The following is a 26,203-nucleotide window of genomic DNA, read 5'->3' on the forward strand; positions in this document are numbered from 1 at the left end:
AGGAGAGAGGATGGGGGGATCTGTGGGTAATATGTGGAGTGAGTAGAAATTTTCTTAATAAAGAAAAATGAAAGAAAAATTAGAAAAAATAAGTTCTTCTGAATTTAAGCAGTTCAGATGTGGACTACTACTCCCTGTATTCAGTGTCCTATACCAGGCCATTACTAAGGCACCCCTCTGTATTTTCAAACATAGCTTGCCCTTTCTTCTATTGTTTAGGTCATATGTAAGGGGAATTGTCCAACATTTTTACCTTTGTCTCTCCTTATTTACTACCCAACTCTTCCTATAAGTTCCAAGTTTTAGGGTCTGAAGAAGACCACATTAACATAGAATATGTTCATATGACTTTTTCCCATTATAGTATTTCCCTTACACAATGAGTAAGTTCCAACAGGCTGCCATCTTAACATCAATTACACTTCATATTATGCACTACAGTGGCCATACAGCAACAACTGCTACAGTGTTTTACCATTAATCTTGTCTTTTTTGTGCAATATATGCTTAAGGACTGAAGTATATTCTCTAATCGCTGGTCTGTTCAATTTCAATACTTCCTAATACTAATGTGTTAAACTACACTTATTAAGTATACAACTTCAATCATAAGGAAGACGGTGCTTCTAGGGCTTCCCCTGAAGAACACACAACTCTCTAATGTTGTTTATCAACACAGAGAATAGAGCAACCTCTTTAACGAGGAAGCACATCATCTCATACCATGTGAGGAAAGGCACACATGTTGAGATGGTCCAGGATGACTCTACTCCCTTATAATGATCACCATCAGTTGGATATATCAACACCGATTTAAGGAGTCTATGTAGCCAATCTTACCCAGTTTATCTTTGGTTCTGTAAGGCTTTATCTTTATTTGTGTTTGTGTGATTTTTCCCCCCTTAGGAGATGAAAAAAATGTTTATTTATCTCACAGGATGGTCACCCACAAAGAACCAAGTAAATTATCAAATTACCCCTCAAATCTTGCTTAAGGAACCATTAAATGTACTGGACTGATTTGTAGAAGTGCAGTTGAGGAGTTACTTATCGGAGCATAAGTGATTTAAAGTCAGCCTTGTTATTGAGAAGTACACCACAGTATTGGTGACAATTCAAGAAAACTATAACTATGAAGCTCCCTTCATAATTTACAGACAGATTAAGTTGACCAAAGAATCTATTCTCAACAGCAATTGTTACTACTTATGTATCCTTTGGAAGGAGCTTTTGTAATCTTACTTGAGGAACTTCATGAGTTTTGTTTCCTTTCTGAGTCTAATAAGCCTCAACACTCCAGGATGGACTGTTACAATCCAGGGGTAATAGCTACAAAAAAAAGAAACTTGAAAAAATATGAAAATGAAATGGATATAGGACAATAAAAATGACTTGTCAATAATCAGCAATACAGGCTTTAATTCCTAAAGTAGAAAAGATAACAGTTTCAAACAAATGTTTGCTTTAGCTGTTCTTGTTATTTTGACAGAAACTAGTTTGGGAATGTTGCTATGCCAAGCACATAGTATATTTTAGTTCTGGCTCAAATCCTTTTAGTGTCAGCTCAGCTATTAGCATTTGTAGCTAATAAGTAATATAACCATAACATGAGTTGGAAATTGTATTATAATCATTAGCCTGGCAAGTGTTACATATAACTGTATGTGGCAAGATTCTGAAGGCAAAAATCATGACTGCTACATAGGTATAATCCATGTTTGAGTCCCTGGTGCCTTGAATATTATTTTCTGCATTTTTCAGAAGCTTTGCAATGCCTTTGTGCCATAGTTTTCTCTGATAAATCTAAGGAATTTAAGGAGGAAGCAGTTATCTGGCTGTTTACCAATATCATCTGTTTAGCTGTGTTTCTAGTTTGGCTGAGCAGCTGGCAATTAATGAATTGATAGGAAATGGTCACAAGGCAGTGGCATTAGCATGTGAACATCTGGTATTAAAATTAGTCAACACGGGGTTTTTTGTGATTATTTGAATTTACTGAAAATGACTACTTAAATCTTATTCTAAGTGTTCTATAGCAAAACAAAGCTATTACTATCTTTCAGGACATGAGATGAAGATACACTGAATCTGAAGGGGGATTGTTTATCTTTGTTTGTTTATTTTCTTGGGTGGGTGGCAGAGTTCCAAGTCCACAACATAATTTAGAAGCCATGTATTTTCCAGTGAATATGCATTCTACCACTTGAGTACTATGCTATGAACAGATATTGAAGTTTATTCCCTTAATCTGTCATCCTCTTCCACGATAAATTAATCACACAGGAGAGGTGAGAGGGCCCTTTATCCAAACATTACATAGGTACACATTTAGAGTGTGCAGAACATTTTAGATTTTTCATGATTGTATGTTCCAGCTGTACTCCAAATCTGGCATCATCTCTATTGCACAATATCAGTTGCCTTTTCCAATTTAGGGTTGATATTATCACTTCCAAACCTAACAAATGAAAACCCCTAATATCTAAAGTATTCTTTCTTATTTGTAAATTAGTTAGCCACCTGTGCAGGTAAAAGATAAGAGTTATTGTTTCATAAATTACTAAATCCATATACATATATACATATTCATAAGTCCCATCCTAGACTAGGGAAGTTCACAATTGCCATACAGCCTTTTTTTTCCTACTTCTCCCCAATAGACTCCTACCTTATTTTATTCTAAGTTTGTGAAAAATGATGTGCTCATTTATGTAACTTAAATAAAGAAGTGAATTTGTGATTGTGAAACACATACTGAATGTTAACACAGGTTAATGAAGATCCATAACATTTACTGATTTTATTACTTTAACTATCAATTGTCTAGCTATCAAATTCTACCCTAGAATTAGTGGTAATTTAAGTGAGCATCAACAATGAACAAACCTTTTATTTCCTCCTCTTTGTTTTATTAGTAAAGTCTGTCAAGTTTCAAGCTATTCTGTTTCTGTAGAACTCTGGTGACAGTAGAGAAAGATCATGTCAACTACATATAAAATAGCAGGACAAACACATAAATAAAATATCTAGCCTCCAAAAGCCACCCTTAAGAAGTGAAATACCATTAAATCTTTTAGCAACACATCAATAGATTAATACTTGGAAAAGTTATTCCAGTTTGACTTTAACTCAAATTAAATAAAAGTGAAAAGGCAAACTATATATTGCATACTTCCATTGAGTGCTTTAAAAATTGATATAATAAAGTATCAGAATGAAAAGATCAACAATGTGGTAGTCATTATTAAAAGGCAATGAATTACATGTGTACTTGCATTGAATCAAATGACAGAGATATCTAATTCAAACACAAGTAAAAGTATATATTGAGATGAAGTAAATGATCCTCATAAAATGATTGCTACTTTAATGATAACAAAGTAAGTTTTACAAATTCTTCCTGTGTTGAAACCTGTAAAAACTGAATATTCTAAGAATTTCTCCTTCTCTCCCTGAATAATCAATATATTTTCAAATTATTTAATATGATCTTTGTCTTCCTTGACCATTTGTGATACACCTCAAAACAAAGAAATGGTATGTTATTTCTCATAATGATGCTTTGTTTCTAATTTCTAACCATTGAACAGTATAAATACTTGTTGGATTTGGAGTTATGGTTAAAGATAACTTTCTAATTGTAGGAAAAAATAAGGAATAATTATGTGCTAATATACTGATTTCAGAAATTCTCCTTTGCTGTTTTGAGTCTGGACAATTCTGCAATGCTTTTCAGGAGCTACAGCTGTTTTTGATGGGATGTGAATGAAATACATGAAGAGGAACAGGGTTGTAAAAGTCATAAATGACACATAAAATGAAGTCATCAATGAGTAGAAATGATTGGGGCTTTAGATTTACAATTTTCTTTTTAAATGCCCTTATTGATTTGTTGCAAATACTGTTAACCCTGTATTTGGCAAATGGTAAGGACATTATCACTTGCATTCTCATTTGTAATAAAACAGATTAACTTGCTGTGAAATTTTAACTAGACTGAGACACAACAGTAGCCACCTAATGAACCAGAGCACATTGCAGTTAAGTATTTAAATAGATGCATACTGATTATGGGGCTAAAAAATGGTTGTGTTTACTTGCAAAGAAGTAATTGTTCATAGAGCTATCATTATTTTGGGGAAATTAACCTCCTAGTTTCATAAAGATTTTTTTGAAACACTCCTAACTATAAATTGATGTATGACATTGGACTTCTAAAGTGATTTGAAATATAAAAAAATTATCAGACTTTCAGAATGATTTAGAACATTTTTACTATTCATTTTATAATTTTTATTAAATTTGTTCTTTAAAAATTCATATATTTTTATAACACATTCTGATTAATCTCAGACTATTCCTTCTTATCTGCCTCTTAGGTTGACACACTCCCTTCTTAATTGTCCCTTTCACACATTTATATACTTTTGTTATGTTTTGTGAGCCACTGAATTTACACAGGACCAACAGTGTGACTATGAGTTTAAAACTGTACAGTGGAGCCTGGTGGGACATGTGGACTAGTGAATACTTTGGCCAGTTAGCCATGGACACTAATTAGCAAAGCAATACATTTGTAGCTGAGTCTACCATGCTGATAATGGAGATATTGGCATTCTTTAGTATAAGGAATCTACTTGAAGAGTCAGAGAGTGAAAAGAAAGTAAAAGAGATGGGAGTGATAGAAAAAATGCTCCAAGAGAGACCCTTGATATAAATGAAAGAAAAAAAGTAGACTCACGATACAGGTAGGTACCTTGATAATTTACAATAATAAGTACATTATATAGTGTATATATACACAATGTATAAGTGATATATAAATGTATAAGTGATGGTTGAATTTTTTTGTGCTGTATCATTTCTTCCTAGCATTTTACTTTAGTATTCTATTAGTTGTTGACACCTGAGATCAACTGATACTACTTGGAATGCATGATGATGAACCATTAGAGATTCTACCCACCCTTCATTAAAAGTTTTCCTTCTGTAAGCAATATACTACTAGACTTTGAATGTCTTACAGATTTGGGAAATCACCTAAAAGAAACAGAGTTTAAAGAATGTATCCTGTGGGATACACCACCCTCTATTATATAATTCTAACTACATGGCATTAGTTTCTTAAAAATATTTTTTTAAGTATTTAAGTCCATGTAGTGTGCTGTGTGCACTTTCAGGATAAGTGAGAGGTGAATATTTCCAATGCTATTGCCAAAACAGTCTGGGTGCTTTCAGTGCATTTGTGGATTATTTTGTGTTTCATTTTGTGTCAGGAGCGGATCCCAGAGAGTCCTTCTCCTGTTCCCTCTCTGGAAGAAAATCATCGCCCTGGGAGCCAGACCTCCTCCCACCCGAGCAGCAGTGTGTCCAGCTCTCCATCCCAGATGGATCATCCTTCAGAGAGAATGGGTGAGTGTCTGCCCTGAAGCAAGTAATTGGGAGATAGTCTTTCAGGCAATTCTATATCCCACAACTGAGACAAGAGGAAGATCCTGGAGGAGCTGCCACTTCTTTCATATACATGACTTTTGAAGTAATCATGGTTTTTGAAGTAATACAGAAAACAATGAAAAGTGTCTGAATTGTTTCCTTGAAAGGTCTTCCTTTAGTGTATCTCTCAATTTCATGGAACTGATAGATATCATGAGATTATTTTTCGTACAATATAAGTATCCAATGAATATGTTGATATGTACCATCTATTATTATACACTATAGTTATAACAGGTACAGCATCTCTGGGATATTTGAGATAAAATATCCCTCAGACAGTCATTTAAAAGTACCTAAAAAGCAAATCAACATACACTATGCTACAATGTTGAAAAATGTTTTTCTCTATGTTTTTTTGATTCCTACGTTTTACATCTTAGAAATTGGTTGTGATAGGGCCTATAAGACACTTGAATTCATGCATAGGACTTTTATAGTAGCTATCTTTAAATTTTTGAGTAGACCATTAAAGCATTATTACTTTCTCTTCCTATAATATGGAAGTATTTACTTCCATGACTGTTGCACTGAATTATTATGGGATCATATAACCTTGACTCTGAGGAAAAAACACTTTACAAAGTAAAAGGACTAAGGAAATATGAGGAGTTAAATATATTTTTGCTTTTTTTTTACTTTGCTTAACACTTTATTCTCTATGATCTTACTCATCTATACAGAAATTGTCAGAACACTCAGCTATAATAAATTCTCAGTGTAAAATAATTATGCATTATTTTTGATGGGTAAAATGTTCATAGCTCTAATATATCTACACAATCCAGTATCCTATGTATGTATTTCCTTGAGGGAAAATGATTTTTTGCCAGCAAACTATCTTTGGCAATATTTTATGTCTTCTAGATTTTTACAGCTCATATTAGTGCTTGTTTTATGCTCTCCCAAACAATTGGACTTTGATGGAGGAGAGGAATTTAGGAGAATAGGATATGTGTTTTGTTCTAGATTTGTGCTATGGAGGGATAAAGATAATTTCTCCTTTGTGGAACTTCATCCAACTGTATGTGTATCACTGATATATATTGCCTGAGTTCTAGTTCCATACTTAGCTCAGTGATTCTTAAACCAAGATCTATATTATAATCACCTGTGGAGTTTTTTCAGCACACTATGAATTTAATTCACTTGATCTAGAACACAGCTCAAGAAGCAACATGTTATAATTTTTACCATCTTCTTGGGAGATTCTAATGTCCAGTAAAGTTAAAGAAATGATGAATAACAGCTTGAGGCTACTGGTCTTTAGTGACTAATTTTTATTCCAGAAAGAGATATTTATAACTTTCCTCTAGTTTATGGACATAGACTATGTAGTTGTTACAAATGTGAGTAAAAATCATTACAGGGAATATAAGCAAAACAAGAAGCTGTAACTGAATAATTTTAAGGAATCAAGAAAATAAAGCATGTATTATTCTTTGGGATAATTTTATATTAGGATATTGAAAGAAAATTGGAACGTTATCTATATCTATATAATTTGTATCTATCTATACAGGAGAGAGAATCAATTATTGAGTACTGGATACAAATTGAACATATAGGGAAATATATTGCTGAATGATATGGCATAAGAGAATGGGTAACTTCAAAAGTAAACTAAAATATTTCATAGACAATTTAATATCTTAGAAAAATTATTGACAAATAGTGTATATGTAATTACAGTGATTGGTCACTGTGTGCACATTTCACAGCTGCTTAAGCATATCAGAAATGTTATCTACAATTAAATGGAAAGGTTTAATAGATTTTAGCTGTAAAGTGACTGTATCTTATTTATAGAAGTGTGTCAATGACATATGACTACAGAGAATGAAATGATAAATTGCTAATTAGTATGTTTTGCTTCCTTGAGTATCAATGTTTTGCAAAAACTCACAATAAGTGCCAGAAAATTATATTCTACTATCAATTATACATATATTTGGGAAATTTTCCATGGTAAGTTGAAGGCTAAATTATTTTAACCTCATGATTTCTTATGTGATAAATTATTATCTGAAGTATTTTGAGGAAAATATTATTTATGGTGCTAAATACTAATTTGTATGTTTGTTTAAAAGAAGAAATACATACATGATTTAAATGCTATATATTACCAATAGTGCTAGTACTAGTTATGAATGATACTTTAAAAATCATGTGATTAGTCAGCACACTTATTTTCAAGATATATGGGTATCATAGCAAATCTTTCTTATGTTGCAGAAGTATATAAAATATATATTAGTTGTTGCATTATGTTAGCCATTTATGTGCTTCTATGAATTTCTTTGCATATTTTGCATGAAAGTATACTGAGTTCCCTTTTTCATTTTTAGTTATGATGCCCAATAATAGAGAAGAACTTATTGTTGACCAAGATAATGGACAAACCATGAAAAAAATCCAAAGGGATAATAAAGGTAAAATGATTTTGGCTTATTTGATATATGTATGAAGATCAAACACTAAACACCACAGTATTGTGTTTCTTGTCCAAATCAGAGTAGATTAATACTGTCATATTCTGAAGACATATGAAATTTGGATATATCTTGCCAAGATAATCTACTGAGTAATTATTTGGAGTACAAATAGATATGTCCTCAACCAGGTTTATGATCTGCTGAAGAATATTAACTTAAACTATATCTTTGTAGAGGATAGGGAGTAGAACAATTTAAAGTGGTTCTCCCTGGAACTGAAAGCTAAAAACATAAAAATATAGGAGGATATATAATCATTTGTTATAAGCTATGCATTATTGCTGACATACTGAGTTGAATAGTAACTCACACTTTTATATAAGATTACTAAATGATCTGTTTTTACTTTATAGAAGGATATATATTCTATCTCTATTAAAATGTCCATATTATTCAGAAAATAAGATTCGGTATGATGAATAGTTAATGGACAATTCTCTCTTTCTTCTGGAGACTTAACTTGCTTCATTATTACCTAGATGAGCATTTTAGCTTTAATTTGGAAAAGTGTATGATTTTAATTTCATTGATCCATGGTTGGTTTCCTTGCCACATGTTTAGTATTTTCTTAGCCAGACACTGAAAGACTATACCCTTTGGGACTCTACTGTGCATATGATTGATTACAGAATACTTGTCAGGCTGTAACAAGTCAGGTTCGGTATATTAGAGTGCTTTAACTCTTATTCAGGTAATGAAATTCTAGCTAACAAGATAGAGCTCTTTGTATACTGCTGGAACATGAGGATATAGGCACATTAACTTATTTTCATAAAACACATAGTTAAATGTATTTCCTTATCTATTGCTTTGGAATGGCACAAATAGTTTGATCATATACTGATGAGGACAAGAATAGACAGTAGCTAGCATGTTAAACTACATTCAAATTATAATGGAAGGTTTTCCTTAAAAAATGACTTTTCATTTCAACTTCTACTCATTGTATTTGAGATAGTAAGGCAAATGTATTCTTCTCAAATAGACTTCAGTTACTGAAAGGGAACAAGTTACTGTGTATGTCTTAACATTTATTAAGTATGACAAGTAAGCAGTTTATACAACTGTAACAAACATATGCTTTCACATCTGCTTTGAATATCATCATGTTTTTATAGATGATTTATAGCTCTGGAAACTATAAAATGCCAACATTGCCATTATTAACAAAATTCCAAAAATGAAGAAATGCTGCTATTTTTCATGTAGCCTACTGATTTCTGCACCTGGCAAAGCTGTGTGATTGCTATTATAATAAATGCCTCAAATGATAACTTGAATTTTGCATGGGACTTTAATATGTGAGCATGTAAAAGTTTATGCATTCTAGGATTTCCTGACAGAAAAATCCATTCAGACTGTATCCAAAATGACTTACCAACCTGACATTTTTTTGTTTGAATAAAATGTTCTAACTAAACTGACTAGTCATTGAAATTGAGAGTTTGATTTTATCTTTCTATAGACTTTGCCAAATAAATTAACCAAGTCAATTGCCTATTATGATATTGTGCCACATGGTCCCTTTGGTGGTGACTTCATCATCTTTTCACCTCTAAGACTCCTTAGACAAAAAAAAAAAAAAAAAAAAAAAAAACTGGAGGGTTTTTAATTTAAAAATAAACACAAAAATTCTTTTCTTCACAGCATTAATGCTTTGATATATTCTTAAACTGTTGGACAATTGGAAAATATGAACTAATATTCACTTCTATTTGGTCCATTTATATTGTATTACATAATATTTTAACGTTCAGTGCTCATCAAGACAGATTTTAGTGGTGATTGTAAAAACTCTGCAGATTATTTAAACTATGAAACATGGAGCAAAATTACAAAAAACTCTTTGGAGTTCTATGCGGTATAATAACATTCTCCTAACACACTGATAGGAAGTCTGGTCACATGTAGAAATAGTGGGAAAATAAATATGTCACATATTCCCAAACATCAGCCCACTAAAACAGCTTTTGAATCAATTCATAGAGTAGTACCTACGAAAATCTAGTACATTAAAATGATTAGAATATAATAATCAAAGTTGTATTTTATTTAGAAAAATAACGTATTTCTATTTACTCAAATAAGAACAAATAACAATAAATTTGCAATACAATAATTTGATGTTAACCTTTATTCTCTAAGTAGTCTTAGGTAGTACACTAAATATTTAAAAAGTAGTGGTATTGTAAACTAACCAAAATAACTATTTTGTGTGGAATAATTACAATAGCTTTAGGTAGTGAACTAATATTTAAAAGGAGTAACACTTTAAACTATACAGATGTTTGAAATAATTATTAATCCTGCTTAAAATTACAAATGTAAATTCTATAGATTCTAATTTTGTTCTAAGAGAAACTAATGTATTGAATCAAGGAAAATTTAACTTTGTAAATAATCTTCATAAAAACTTCAGTTAATAAAAAACAGCAGGTTGCCGGGCGGTGGTGGCGCACGCCTTTAATCCCAGCATTCGGGAGGCAGAGGCAGGCGGATCGCTGTGAGTTCGAGGCCAGCCTGGGCTACCAAGTGAGCTCCAGGAAAGGCGCAAAGCTACGCAGAGAAACCCTGTCTCGAAAAACCAAAAAAAAAAAAAAAAAAAAACAGCAGGCTTGGAGAGGAGAAACTGTGATCATAATATCAATAAAAATATATATAGTAGAAACGAAAGAGCAAGAAAAGACATTTTTTAGCTTCAATATTTTTTTTAATTTAATTTAATTTTATTTTACAATACCATTCAGTTCTACATATCAGCCACGGATTCCCCCGTTCTCCCCCTAGCCCCTACCCCAGCCCACCCTTCATTCCCACCTCCTCCAGGGCAAAGCCTCCCCCGAGGACTGAGATCGACCTGGTAGACTCAGTCCAGGCAGGTCCAGTTCCCCCCTCCCAGGCCGAGCCAAGCCACCCTGCATAAGCCCCAGGTTTCAAACAGCCAACTCATGCAATAAGCCCAGGACCTGGTACCACTGCCTAGATGCCTCCCAAACAGATCAAGCCAATTGACAGTCTCACCCATTCAGAGGGCCTGATCCATTTGGGCATCCCCCAGTCACTGGTTCATGGTTCATGCATTTCCATTCATCTGGCTATTTGTCCCTGTGCTTTATCCAACAATTTGATCTCAACAATTTTCACTCATATAAACCCTCCCCTTTCTCGCTGATTGGACTCCTGGAGCTCCACTTGTGGCCTAGCCAAGGATCTCTGCATTTGGTTCCCTCAGTCATTGGATGGGGTCTCTAGCATGACAATTAGGGTGTTTGGCCATCCCATCACCAGAGCAGGTCAGTTCGGGCTGTCAACCATTGCCAGCAGTGTATTGTGGGGGTATCTTCGTGGATTTCTGTGGGCCTCTCTAGCACTTTGCTTCTTCCCACTCTCATGCTGCCTTCATTTAAAATGGTCTCCCATTCCCTGTTCTCCCTCTCTGTTCTTGATCCAGCTGGAATCTCCCGCTCCCCCAAGCTCTCTTTCCCTCGACACTTGCCCTTCATTTCCCCCACTCATGTCCAGGCTGTTCATGTAGATCTCATCCATCTCTGTCAGTTGGTGATCACCATGTCTTTCTTGGGGTCCTGCTTTACAGGCAGCTTCCCTGGTGATGTGAGCAGCAGTCTGATCATCCTTGTTCAACATCTAGTATCCTCCTATGAGTGAGTACATACCATATTTGTCTTTCTGAGTCTGGGTTACCTCACTCAGGATGATTTTTTCTAGATCCATCCATTTGCTTGCAAACCTCATTGATGTCATTGTTTTTCTCTGCTGAGTAGTATTCCATTGTGTATATGTACCACATTTTATTTATCCACTCTTCAGTTGAAGGGCATCTAGGTTGTTTCCAGGTTCTGGATCTTACAAACAATGCTGATATGAACAGAGTTGAGCAAGTGCACTTGTTTGATTGAGCATTTCTTGGGTATATGCCCAAGAGTGGTATAGCTGCATCTCGGGGGAGATTGATTCCCAGTTTTCTTTTTCTTTTCTTTTTTTTTTTTTTTTTTGGTTTTTTCGAGACAGGGTTTCTCTGTGTAGCTTTGCGCCTTCCCTGGGACTCACTTGGTAGCCCAGGCTGGCCTCGAACTCACAGAGATCCGCCTGGCTCTGCCTCCCGAGTGCGGGGACTAAAGGCCTGCGCCACCACCGCCCGGCTGATTCCCAATTTTCTAAGAAAGCACCATATTGATTTCCAAAGTGGTTGTACAACCTTGCATTCCCACCAGCAGTGGAGGAGAGTTCCCTAGCTCCACATCCTCTCCAACATATGATGTCTTCAGTGTTTTTGATCTTAGCCATTCTGACAGGCGTAAGGTGGTATCTCAGAGTTGTTTTGATCTGCACTTCCCTGATAATTAGGGATGCTGAGCAATTCCTTAAATGTCTTTCAGCCATTTGTGTTTCCTCTGTTGAGATTTCTTTGTTTAGTTCTATAGCCCATTTCTTAACTGGACTGTTGGGCATTTTGATGTCTAATTTCTTGAGTTCCTTATATATTCTGGATATCAGTCCTGTCAGATGTGGAGTTGATGAAGAAATTTCCCATTCTGTAGGCTGTCACTTTGCCTTTGTGACCGTATCCTTTGCTATACAAAAGCTTCTCAGTTTCAAGAGGTCCCATTGATTGATTGTTTCTCTCAGTGTCTATACTACTGGTGTTATATTTAGGAAGTGATCTCCTGTGCCAATGCGTTCAAGACGACTTCCTACTTTCTCTTCTAGCAGGTTCAGAGTAGCTGGATTTATGTTGAGGTCCTTGATCCACTTGGACTTAAGTTTTGTGCACAGTGATAGATATGGATCTATTTGCAGCCTTCTACATGCTGATATCCAGTTATGCCAGTACCATTTGCTGAAGATGCTTTCTTTTTCCCATTGTACACTTTTGGCTTCTTTGTCAAAAATTTTGTGTTCATAGGTGTGCAGATTAATGTCAGGGTCTTCAATTCGATTCCATTGGTCCACATACTGGTTTTTATGCCACTACCAAGCTGTTTTTATTATTGTAGCTCTATAGTAGAGCTTGAATTCAGGGATTGTGATGTCTCCAGAGGTTGTTTTATTGTACAGGATTCTTTTGGCTATCCTGGGTTTTTGTTTTTCCATATGAAGTTGAGTATTATTCTTTCCAGGTCTGTGAAGTATTGTGTTGGTATTTTGATGGGGATTTCATGAATCTGTACATTGCTTTTGGTAAAATTGCCATTTTTATTCTATTGGTCCTGCCTATCCATGAGCATGGGAGATCTTTCCATTTTCTGACATCTTCTTCAATTTCTTTTTTCAGGGACTTAAAGTTTTTGTCATATAGGTCCTTCACTTGCTTGGTTAGTGTTACCCCAAGGTATTTTATGTCATTTGTGGCTATTGTAAAGGGTGATGTATCTCTGATTTCCTTCTCATCCTATTCGTCAGTTGTATATATGAGGGCTACTGATTTTTTTAGTTGATCTTGTATCCTGCTCTGTTGTTGAAGGTGTTTATAAGCTGTATCAGTTCCTTGGTTGAATCTTTGGGGTCACTCAAGTATACTATCATGTCATCTGCAAATAGGGAAAGCTTGACTTCTTCCTTTCCAATTTGTATCCCCTTAATCTCCTTATGTTGTCTTATTGCTCTGGCTAGAACTTCAAGTACTATATTGAATAAGTATGGGGAGAGCAGACAACCTTGCCTCATTCCTGATTTTAGTGGAATTGCTTTGAGTTTCTCTCCATTTAATCTGATGTTGGCTATTGGCTTGCTATAAATTGCCTTTATTATGTTTAGGTAGGTTCCCTGTATTCCTGATTGCTCCAAGACTTTTATCATGAAGGGGTGTTGGATTTTGTCAAATGCCTTTTCTGCATCTAGTGAGATAATCATATGGGTTTTTTTCTTTGAGTTTGTTTATATGGTGTATTACACTGACAGACTTTAATATGTTGAACCGCTCTTGCATCCCTGGGATGAAGCCAACTTGATCATGGTGGATAATTATTTTGATGTGTTCTTGGAGTCTGTTTGCCAGTATTTTGTTGAGTATTTTTGCACCAATGTTCATGAGGGAGATCGGACTGTAGTTCTCTTTCTTTGTTGTATCTTTGTTTGGTTTAAGAATCAAGGTAATTGTAGCCTCATAGAAGGAGTTTGGTAATGTTCCTTCTGTTTCTATTGTGTGGAACAATATAGAGAGTATTGGTATTAACTCTTTTTTGAAGATCTGGTAGAATTCTGTGCTGAAAACCATCTGGTCCTGGGCTTTTTTTGCTTGGAAGACTTTTAATGACTGTTTCTATTTCCTTAGGGGTTATTGGGCTATTTAAATAGTTTATCTGGTCTTGATTTAACTTAGGTATGTGGTACCTATCCAGAAAAATGTCCATTTCTTTTAGGTTTTCCAGTTTTGTGGAGTAGAGGTTTTTGAAGTATGACCTGATGATTCTCTGGATTTCCTCAATGTCTGTTGTTATGTCCCCCTTTTCATTTCTGAATTTGTTGATTTGGATGGTCTCTCTGTGTGTTTTGGTTAGTTTGGATAAGGGCTTGTCTATCTTGTTGATTTTCTCAAAGAACCAACTCTTTGTTTCATTAATTTTTTGTATTGTTCTCTTAGTTTCTATTTTATTGATTTCTCACTTTGATAATTTCCTGGCATCTATTCTTCCTGGGAGACTTTGCTTCTTCTTGTTCTAGAGCTTTCAGGTGTGCTGTTAAGTCACTAGTATGAGATTTCTCCAACTTCTTTATGTGGGCATTTAGTGCTATGAATTTCCCTCATAGCACTGCTTTCATAGTGTCCTATAAGTTTGGGTATGTGGTATCTTCATTTTCATTCATCTCTAGGAAGTCTTTAATTTCTTTCTTTATTTCTTCTTTAACCCATTGGTGATTTAGTTAATCATTATTCAGTTTCCATGAGATTGTAGGTTTTCTGTAGTTTTTGTTGTTGTTGAAATCTAACTTTAAACCATGGTGGTTTGATAGAACGCAGGAGGTTATTCCAATTGTTGTGTATCTGTTGAGATTTGCTTTGTGGCCAAGTATGTGGTCGATTTTAGAGAAAGTTCCATGGGGTGCTGAGAAGAAGGTATATTCTTTCTTGATAGGATGGAATGTTCTGTAGATATCTATTAAGTCCAATTGGGTCATGAAATCAGTTAAGTCCTTTATTTCTCTGTTAAGTTTCGATTTGTGAGATCTGTCCAGTGGTGAAAATGGGGTGCTGAAATCTCCCATTATTAATGTGTGTGGTTTAATATGTGGTTTAAGCTTTAGTAATGTTTCTTTTACATATGTGGGTGCCCTTGTGTTTGGGGCATAAATGTTCAGAATTGAAACTTGATCTTGGTGGATCTTTCCTGTGATGTGTATGTAATGCCCTTCTTGATCTCTTTTGATTGATTTTAGTTTGAAGTCTATTTTGTTGGATATCAGGATGGCTACCCCCGGTTGTTTCTTTTTTTTTTTTTTTTTTTTTTTATTTTTCGAGACAGGGTTTCTCTGTGTAGCTTTGCGCCTTTCCTGGGACTCACTTGGTAGCCCAGGCTGGCCTCGAACTCACAGAGATCTGCCTGCCTCTGCCTCCCGAGTGCTGGGATTAAAGGCATGCGCCACCACCACCCGGCTCCCGGTTGTTTCTTAAGACCATTTGATTGGAAAGTCTTTTCCCAGCTTTTTATTCTTAGGTAGTGTCTGTCTTTGAGTTTGAGATGTGTTTCTTGTATGCAGCAGAAAGATGGGTCCTGCTTTCTTATTCATTCTGTAAGCCTATGTCATTTTATAGGTGAATTAATTCCATTGATATTAAGGGATATTAACGACCAGAGATTGTTCATCCCTGTTATTTTTGGTGGTAGTGTGTGTATATTTCTCTTCTTTGGGGTTTACTGCTGTGGCTTTATCTATTGCCTGTGTTTTTATGGATGTATCTGACTTCCTTAGGTTGGATTTTTCCTTCTAGTGATTTCTGTAGGGCTGGGTTTGTGGATAAGTATTGTTTAAATCTGGCCTTGTCTTGGAATGTCTTGTTCACCCCGTCTGTGGTGATTGAAAGTTTTGCTGGGTGTATTAGTCTAGACTGGCATCCATGGTCTCTTAGTGTCTGCATTACATCTGCCCATGTCCTTCTGTCTTTCAAGGTCTCCATTGAGAAATCGGGTGTTATTCTGATGGGTTTGCCTTTCTAAGTTTCTTGGCCTTTTTTCTTTGCTGCTCTTAATATTCTTTCTTTATTCTGTATGTTTAGTAGTTTAATTATTATGTGGCAAGGGGACTTTTTGGGGGGTCTCGTCTGTTTGGTGTTCTATAGGCTTCTTTTATCATCATAGGCATTTCCTTCTTTAAGTTAGGAAAGTTTTCTTCCATGATCTTGTTGAATATATTTTCTGTGCCTTGAGTTGGTATTCTTCTCCTTCTTCTATCCCCATTATTTGTATGTTTCGTCTTTTCATGGTGTCCCAAATTTCTTGGACATTTTGGTTCATGATTTTGTTGGCTTTAGTGTTTTCTTTGACTGATGAATCTGTTTCTTCTACTGTATCTTCAATGCCAGAGATCGTCTCTTCCATCTCCTGCTTTCTGTTGGTTATACTTGCATCTGAAGTTCCCGTTCATTTACTCAGATTTTCTATTTGCAGCATTCCCTCTGTTTTTGTCTTCTTCATTTTTTCTATTTCCATTTTCATGTCTTCGACTGTTTCCTTCATTTGTTTCATTGCTTTTTCATGATTTTCTTTCAGTGCTTTATTGTTTTCTTCCAGGATTTTATTGTTTTCTTCTACTTTATTTGTCCTTTCCTCTAGTTTTTTATAGCGTTCTTCCCATTTTTTGTCTTTTCCTCTACACAAGCCTCTACCTTCTTCATGATGTTATTCATAAGGCTGTTTTCCTCTGCTTCTTCCAATTTTTGATGTTCAGGTCTAGATGTTGGAGGCAGGCTAGGTTCTGGTGATGCTGTATTGCTCTTCATTTTGTTGTATGTACTTCTGCCTTGACGGCTGCCCATCTCCTTGTGGTTTGTTCTTGGTCTTACCAGTGTACTTGGTTCAGAAAGAGCTGACAGGTTCAAGAAGTCTCTCTCTCTTGTCCAGATGGGAGCTCTCTTGTCCAAATGGGAACTCCGAGGCAGGATGGAAGCACTTGTCCAGACAGGAAGTCTGGGGCAGGATGGGAGCTCTTGTCCAGGCAGGAAGTCCGGGCAGGATGGGCGCTCTTGTCCAGAAGGAAGTCTGGGGCAGGATGGGAGCTCTCTCTGGTCCAGAAGGGAAATCCGGGGCAGGATGGGAGCTGGGGTCCGGTCTCTAAGTCTCAGGAAGTGGCTGGCGTCTTGAGCAGATGGGCATAAGGGCAGGGCATGGAGATTGCAGGGTCTGCCAGGGGTCTTGGAGAAGGGGAGCCTTCCCGGTAGGGCTAGAAAGGAACCTGCTCAGGTGGCCATAACCTGGGGCCAAGTTGGGCAGGTCTTCCCCAGAGTGGCTGGTGCCCAGGATGGGGTCTAGGCTGAGCCTGGACACTCACCTCTGGTCCAGAAGGGAAGTCTGAGGCAGGATCAGACATTATTTTGTACACAAAATTTTTGTACATTTTATACTAAGTAAGTCTAAACTAAAATAAACATAGTATCTTGGATCTTGTTTACATACCACCATCTCTATTTTTATATATAAACAATTATATATTCACAGAATATGTTACAAAAACAAAACATATTCTCTTTGTCAAATATTCCCAATCTCAATAACCTCTATTACTGTGGCTCATTATTAAAGTCAGGAGACTTAGTTTTGTTTCATAGGTTTTTCTCAGAATTTTCCAGTTTTACTTGTATTCTTTCCTGTCCATATATTGTTTTATGTAATTATTACATGTAGGTTTGTATAGTAATGTCATGATTAAATATAAGGTTATTCTATAACATCATAGGTATTTTTCCCATTATTTTTGGGGTCGTACTTCTTTTTCCTTACATAATCTCTAATTTTTTTTAAAGATTTATTTATTTATTATGTATAGAGCATGTATGACTGCAGGCCAGAAGAGAGCATCAGATCTCGTTATAGATGGTTGTGAGCCACCATGTGGTTGCTGGGAATTGAACTCAGGACCTCTGGAAGAGCAGTCAGTGATCTTATCCTCTGAGCCATGTCTCCAGCCCCATAATCTATAATTTTTGTACACCACTATTCTGTTATCCATCTTTATAATTTTCTCATTTGGAATTTCATCTGTAAGTGCAGCCATACAACATGTTATTTTAAGAGATTAGCAATTATTCTCTCAGTCTGATTCCCCTGATATATGCCCAGTGTACTCTATACATTTCTTCTACCTTTATGTTTTTGTGATTCTGCAAGTGCAATAGTGTGATCCCACTGATCCACATATTCATTGAAGGATATAAAATTGTTTCTAGATTTGGGGCAATTATAAATGAAGCTTCTCTAATCATTCAGAGACAGTTTTGTGTGTTCTACATTCATTTCTCAGGAACAAATAGTTAAGATTGTAAATGTTGAGTCAAACTTAAGAACTACTTTCTATAGTGTCTGGATCATATTATATTCCCATCACAAATATATGGATATTGTATTTCCTCCACATCCTTGCCAGTATTTTGTGTTGCCACTAGTTTATTTTTACATGCAACTGTACTCAACGAGTGTACAGTGATTCTGATTGTAGGCCCAGTTTCATTTCCCTGATGATTAGTACTATGGGACCTCTTGTGTGTCTATTAGCTTTCTTGAACTGTTTCTTACTTTGCCCATTTTCTAATTAGATTGTTTTCTTAGTGTTAAATACTGAGAATTTCTAGGTTTTGTCCATTGCTTTGTTTTTGAAACAGTCTCACTATGTAGAAGAGGCTGTTCCTGCTGACTCAGCCTCCTTACTGCTTGGACTTGTAACACCATACCCTAACTGCCAGAGTTCTTTACATGAGTCCTGTGTCAGATATGAAATTTGAAAGTATGTTTTCCTTTTAAAGGGTGGACTTATTTCATGAAATTCAATTTACTCACCTTTATTCTTTTGTAATACTTTTACTGTCAATTCTAAACTTTATTTTTCCTGGCCATTGATCCTGAAGATGTTTTCATGTGATTTTTTTTCTTCATGTATTTCAGTTTTACCATTTTAAGACTCTCTTCTGAAATGTGATGGGTGTTTACATGTTTGGGTGATTTTTTTAATTCCACAATCACTTGTTAAAAACATCAATGTTCTTACATTGGAGGATGAATTCATACATTTATTTAAAATAAGTAATCTATATTCATTGCTTGGTGTTCTTCTCTATTTACCCATGTAACAATGCCAGCCTTCTATCATTACAGTCAAGATAATTTAATTTTATCCTCATAAAACCTCTCTGGATGCACCTTTACAGCATGGCCAGTTAAATATATCCTAGGTGATTCCAAATTCCAGTCAATTTGACAATGAAGATTAACCATGGCATCTAGGTATTATTTATTTCTATTTTATTCTTATTTTTCAATACTGTTATGGAATTATGAAATTTAGGCATTTCTGTATATTTTAATAGCATATCCACAAAATTTCTCTCTGGCATGTTGATAAGAATTACATAAAATCTATAGATAAGTTTAGAGATGATATCTTTACTGTATTATGTAATAATCCATGCACACTCATTTTATTTTTAAGATTTTCACTGATTTCTTTCTGAATGCAAAAACATGCATTCACATTATTTTTGAATAGGTATATATGGTATTCTATTTTCAAGTATCAAACTTACTTTTTATTATAATATGAAAAATGTTAATCTAACATTGATCTTATAAACTGCCATTTTACTTATTAGATCTATCTGCAAAAAAAGATAATTGTTCTGTGACTTTTTTATTCATATGTTTCTACCTCCTTTAATGCTCATAATGTACTGGGTAAGGTTTTCTTTATTTACTGCATTTACCTGTAAAGAAAGGCTTCTCTGATTAAAGCTGAGAGTGATGATTGTCTATGGGCAAACACGTATATTTAGAGAGTAGCTCAGTGCTGTCAGTTTATCTATCAATAGAATTAAGTTCTAACTTGGAACCTACATCCTGATTGTGGTCTTTTGAGCAGATTTATAGTACTAGATATAGATTCTCATAGCTTCATTGTGTCTCAAATTCAATCACCAAGCAAATAGTTATTCCTATAAGAGTTATCCCACTATTGCATATGTGGGCACATCTTTTGTGGCAGGTGGCAGGTTAGTACTGTAGTTAATAAGGTTCCCAGCTAGGTAAGGCTGTTGATGTATTTTCTCTCCCAGCAGTCTGAATAGCAGCTTCCAGCACTATCAAAGCTAGCTAGCAGAAGGATGCTTCCAAATAAGATCCAGCATGGTTTCTTAACACCCTGCAACCAAGAAAAATCTCTTTGCTCCTCCATCTTTTCCACCTTGCCAACACCTCTTCATTCATCCTGGTGGCATTCAGAGCCATGGTGTGTCACACAGTACACCTTTTTGTCCAATCAACTTTACTAGCAAATGTTTATTGCAATGAGTCATTGGTCTGATGCAAGGCTTCTGGTTTCTGGTACACCATCAGCATCATCACTGTATCCTCACTAAAACTCCTCTCAGATATCCCATGGCAGTCCTGAGTCATAGAGATTCTGTGGGTCTCCTTCCACATACTCAGTCCTTTAATGAGCTCCAGCAGGTCCTAGATAGGGTAGATGTTAGGTTGGGCCAACCTAAGGCCTGGTTGTGGGCCTGGGTGGTGGTTGAGCTGTTAAGTTCAGGCCACTGGGGCTGCTGCCCTTGGGCAAGGGGCAGAGCCCGCTCCCCTACACCCATGCCATCACTGTCAGTTATCCCTTGCCCATGGTGAACATTTCCCGAGTTCAGGAGTCAGCTCACCCATGAAGATCAGACTAACTCTCTTGCTGGAGTGTCCAGAGAGGGGCAGAGACACCTATCCCAGGGCCAGCAAAGGTCAGGTAGGTTCAGCATGGCCCTCTGATTTCATCATACATGGTTCCTATGATCCCCTGAGGTGACACAAGCCACAGGCATCAACACAGACAGACCCCAGCTGTAACAGGACCATGGACTGAGATATGGCTGTCAACACCAGCTTGGGCCCAGATGACATCCTGACTTCAGATGAAAGCACAGGACACTCAGATCATAATGGCTCTAGTGGTGGCATGGTTCCTGGACACCAACAAGGCAAGGTTGCAGCCTGACCCCAGGTTTCCATGTAACCTTTGGTGGCAACAAGGACCTCGGACTTCAACACAGACCCAAGCTGCAGTAGGACCACTGACCAAGACATGGTCCTCAGTAGCAGCCAGGTCTGAATGTCACCATTGCCCTAGGTGACAGTTCAGGCTTTTAGATTGGCACAGTCCCAGTGACAGTATGGCCCTCAGACACTAACATGGCCCCAGATCCTGGGCATCCACATGACCTTCAGTTGTAAGAGGAACCTCAGACATCAACACAGACCTTGGCTGTAGTAGGGCCATGCACCCAAACATGGCCCTCAGCTGCAACTCTGGCCCATATGTCACCATGGCATCAGATAGCAGTGCAGGCCACTGAGGTCTGTATGGCTCTGGCTGTAACATGGTCTCAAGACTTCTTTAATGCCTCAGGTTTTAGCCCAAAACCCTGGAGCCTCCATGTGGCCCATGGTGGCAACATGTGCCATAGACTTCAACACAAACACTGATTGTGGTAAGACCACATACCCAGACATGGTCCTCAGCAGCAGCTCGGAATGACCCATGATTTAAAGGAGTTTTTTAGGTTGGGCAAGGTATATTTAACTCATTTTTAATATACCTTGCTTTTTAAATTATTTATAAAACAGTCAGCTTCCTCATGGCTTGTGTATACTGCTATCATTTTAGTAGCCTTCCCAAACCCCTTTACCTCCCTTATTTACCTATTCAGTCCCTGCTTAAATCTTTCTGCTCATAGTATTCCCTCTCTCTAATTTCATTTTACCTATACTGTATTATCTCCTACTTTTAGGCAATCACCTACTAATGACCTCTTTCTAGATTTCTGGTTTTTATAGGGACCCTAAATTGAACACACAAACTTAAATATTTGAATCTAGGATTCACATATACAATCTGGTGCAACAACTTTGGAAATCTTTGTGGATATTTATTTAAAAGCTGGGAATAGAACTACCACTACAAATTTTCCACACCTGGTATACCCAAAGAACTATATTCCACTACTGAGATACTCACAGATTCATGTTTATTGGTGATCTATTCACAATAGCTAGGAAATGGAAACAGCCTTGGTATATATCAAGTGATAAATGGATAATAAAAATGTGATATGTCTACACAGTGAAATTTTATTACACTTAAAGAAAAAAACAAAAGTATGAATTATGCAGGTGAACTAATAAAATAGAAAACAATATACAGAATGTAGTAACCCAGACCAAGTAGTGTTTCTTGTCCTTCTTTAATATATATGGCTTACTAAAATTTTATTTGAAATTTATTAGTTATGACCAGGAGGGATATTGACCTGCAGCATTGTCTTATAATTATTTATCTTCTTGTATTTACTGTAAAGCACACATTTCAAAAATAAAATTTTATGTGTTCCATTTTCTATTTCAGTATATTATCATATAATTGTTAATTCTTCTTAGCATATTGATAGAATTCTTAATTGAAACCATTTATGCTTGTAGATTTTTAATTAATACTATTGATTTTTGAAATTTTCCATTTGGTATCTTTGGGTCATATTTTTCTTATATTTAATTTTAATGATATTTTTTAATTGAAATAGATTTACATTACTTTCCCCCTTCCTTTCATTCCTGCAGATCCTTCTATTGACCCTCTCTCAAACCCCTTACATGTCCCCCAACTCTCAAGTTCATAGATTTTTTCTTTGATAGTTATTATGTACATATATGTATATGTATGGCTGTGTATGCACAGATATATAAGTATAACTTATTGAGTACATTTTTGTTGTTTCTGTGTATATAGCTTCAGGAAAACTTAAAAGGGCTCTCATCCCTGGAAGAAACCAGTTCTCCCAGCAGTCACTTGTTGCCTATAATTCTTTGCCTCGTGGTGGGAATAAAGAAAAGGGGCTTGATTTGGGAATAATAGGATACAGATGATATAAACTAGGAAGCAGAAGAACAGTGGAGGAGAGAGGGAGGTCTATACAGAAGGAGAAAAAAAGGATGGGGAACCAATAACACCAATGTTGGTTAATAAAGTTTTAAGGAGTTATTTCATATTACTTAACTTGTACACAATGTGTGTGTGTGTGTGTGTGTGTGTGTGTGTGTGTGTGTGTGTGTTAAAATAAGCGAAGCTCCTTGAGCACCCCCACAAGAACCTAAACTAGCAAAATCCAGGGAATGAGAAACCTCTATTCAAGTGATTGGTTAGAGTAATAAAAATGACTAAAAAAACAATACAGAATATCAATGTAGCCATTATTACCTTCTATGGGTTGAGTGTGGCCCCTCTTGCTGAAGACACCACATATTCGGGACAAAAGATTCAAAGGACTCCAGCTAAATCTGACTTGCAAGACTCTTTACTGTGGTCTAGCTTCTATGGTTCTAGAAAATACTACATATCAAATTAGAATGAGAATGGTGAGTTAAAACACACCTTCTTTCACACAGCTCCTCCAATTGTTAAAAGTTAGCAATAGGTTTCACTTGTTTAAAGTCACTGTGTTGGCAGGGTTATATTTCTTTTTAGTGAGTGAAGAAAAAATGTTTTCTTGAATTTTTCAACTTTTAGAACCTGCCTGCATTCTCTGGCTCTTGACGGCTTCCATCATTGACAGGCCCATCATTACTAGTCTTCATCACATCATCTTACTCTAACTCTTATACAGAGACCTTGGGGATACAATAGAAGAATAAAGCAAAGCCCTAAAACACCGGGAAAGTGGTGGTTAGTGGCACTAGCCAACTTCACACAGGAAATAAATTGGTCTCCTAATTATACCCACAGTGTCCCATTCCCTTAGATTCAGTTCAATGTTGTCTGTATACTGGATATTAAAACAGGTTAATGTTATAAAAAAAAATAGTATCCAAGCTGTCCTAATCAGTCCTTAGCCAGACACATTATCTATGAACCATGATAATTACCAGCATGACAAGATATGCATAAAAGTAGAATAAGTGACATTCACATGTCAGTATTATGTATAAATATTTTATTGAGGGGTATTTTTCAAATTGAAATTCACTTTTTACTAACTGTAGAAGTACTCAGATTAATTTTCATATTTTACAAGGTTTTTTATTTTTTTTATTTTTTTATTTATTTATTTTTTTTTTTTTTGAGACAGGGTTTCTCTGTGTTGTTTTGGTTCCTGTCCTGAATCTCACTCTGTAGACCAGGCTGGCCTCGAACTCACAGAGATCCAGTTGGCTCTGCCTCCCAAGTGCTGTGATTAAAGATGTGTACCACCACTTCCTGGCATATTTTACAAGTTTTAAAAGTGTTCCCAATGTCCTCATTTTGCTCTTAGTATATGAAGCATCTTTAGTAGTACTCCTGTTTGGATGTTGAGATTTTTTTTTCTTTTTTGCTCAGTATAGACAAGCTTTTAAATTGTATTGTTTGTTTTCAAAGAAACAAGTACCTTTGATTTGTACTTATTGTTCCCCTGAGTAAAAAATATCATTGATTTCTATCCTTATCCTTATTTTTATTTCTGTTTGATTTGGTTTTGTATTATAATTCATCTTACTTTCTTATGGTGGGAATTTGTATTAGCTACTGTATACATTTAATAAATTAAATCCCTTTTTCTCAGAATTGTGTCACTGAGTTTTAGTGTGCTAGAGCCACTTTGGAACTACATGGCAATAATATTTGTGATAAACATAAAATAATGGGCTTGGACCTGCCTCTACTGAGTGGACCAGACTCTGCTGACTCCCCATGGGAGGCCTTACCTTCTTGTAGGAGGGAATGGAGATGGGTTGCGGGGGAGGCTGGAGGGAAGAAGAAGATCTGTGATTGGTGTATAAAATGAATAAAAATATTTCTTAATAAAAATAATAAAATAATTAATGTCTTAATTTGGCTTATGGTCACTTGCTTTTATTGTTCCTGGATCTATATATAGGCAGAACATTAGTACAAAGAACATGTGGCAGAGTGCGCCCCTCATGGAGTCCAGGAAGCATAGAAGAGGGAAACCTGAATGAGGAGTCTATGTTCTCTTCAAAAGCACACTTCTAGTGACCTGATTTCCTTCTGCCTCCTAAACTTTCTTTTAGTTTCCAATGATGCTATCAGCTAGAGAGTAAGTATTAAACACATGAGCTTTCAGAGGGCACTTAAGGTCTAAACATTTTACTTCTTGCTCTCAGAGGCTAATGTCAATCTCTAAGCCAAAATGCATTCATTCAGTCCACCCCCAAGAGTTCCAGAAGTCTTTTTTTTTTTTTTTTGGTTTTTTGAGACAGGGTTTCTCTGTGTAGCTTTGCGCCTTTCCTGGAGCTCACTTGGTAGCCCAGGCTGGCCTTGAACTCACAGAGATCCGCCTGCCTCTGCGTCCCGAGTGCTGGGATTAAAGGCGTGCGCCACCAACGCCCGGCAAGTTCCAGAACTCTTAACTGTTTTAGTTTTACTATATAGTCCAATATCAAAGCCTTATTTAATATTCAATCAAAATCATTGTCTCAATCAAGAATAAAAGAAAATTCCACAATTCTAAGATACAATGAAAAAGGGCAAATGTCTAGATTAGAAAATTGAATAATAGGAAAACTGTATTGGTGAATTAAACCAAACTCAACAATGCAGTGATTAAATCCTGTAGCTCCATGACTGCATCCTAGACACATGATAGAATGATGTGAACACCAAAGACTTGAGAATAGTCATCCCTACTTGATCTTGCTGATTGCAGCCTTCCTGGCTTCTCTCTTATGAGGCTTTTTACACACTCTTTGCAGCGTTTTTGGCAGATTGTTCTTTTCCTAGAATCTCAAGTCTACCTTGAAGCTTAGGCTTCAGATGATAGCTTGGTGCACTGCAAACACATTGGCTGGCATCTCAATTTTTCTTTCAGTATAGGAGGAGACTCTTCTCATAATTGCAATTCTTAGATTCTGCATGCCCCCAAACCAAATATGGGGAGATATGCCATTGAATACTGAAATAGTTGGGTTACCTGAGGACATGGCTACAGTAGCTTCTTACTTCCTATCCTGCTAAACATGTGAAAA

General features: G+C 36.1%; 1 protein-coding gene across 1 annotated transcript in view; it reads left to right on the forward strand.

Annotated features, from left to right (window-relative positions):
* The window catches only part of Dach2 (dachshund family transcription factor 2), a 274,883-nt gene that overhangs the window by 177,020 nt on the left and 71,660 nt on the right, over positions 1–26,203 (forward strand). Inside the window, exons 5-6 of the mRNA XM_028874764.2 lie at positions 5,277–5,412; positions 7,842–7,925. Coding sequence (XP_028730597.2) covers positions 5,277–5,412; positions 7,842–7,925 — 220 coding nt within the window. The remainder of the gene's footprint in view (positions 1–5,276; positions 5,413–7,841; positions 7,926–26,203) is intronic.

Source organism: Peromyscus leucopus, chromosome X (genome assembly GCF_004664715.2).
Source record: "Peromyscus leucopus breed LL Stock chromosome X, UCI_PerLeu_2.1, whole genome shotgun sequence".
NCBI lineage: Eukaryota > Metazoa > Chordata > Mammalia > Rodentia > Cricetidae > Peromyscus > Peromyscus leucopus.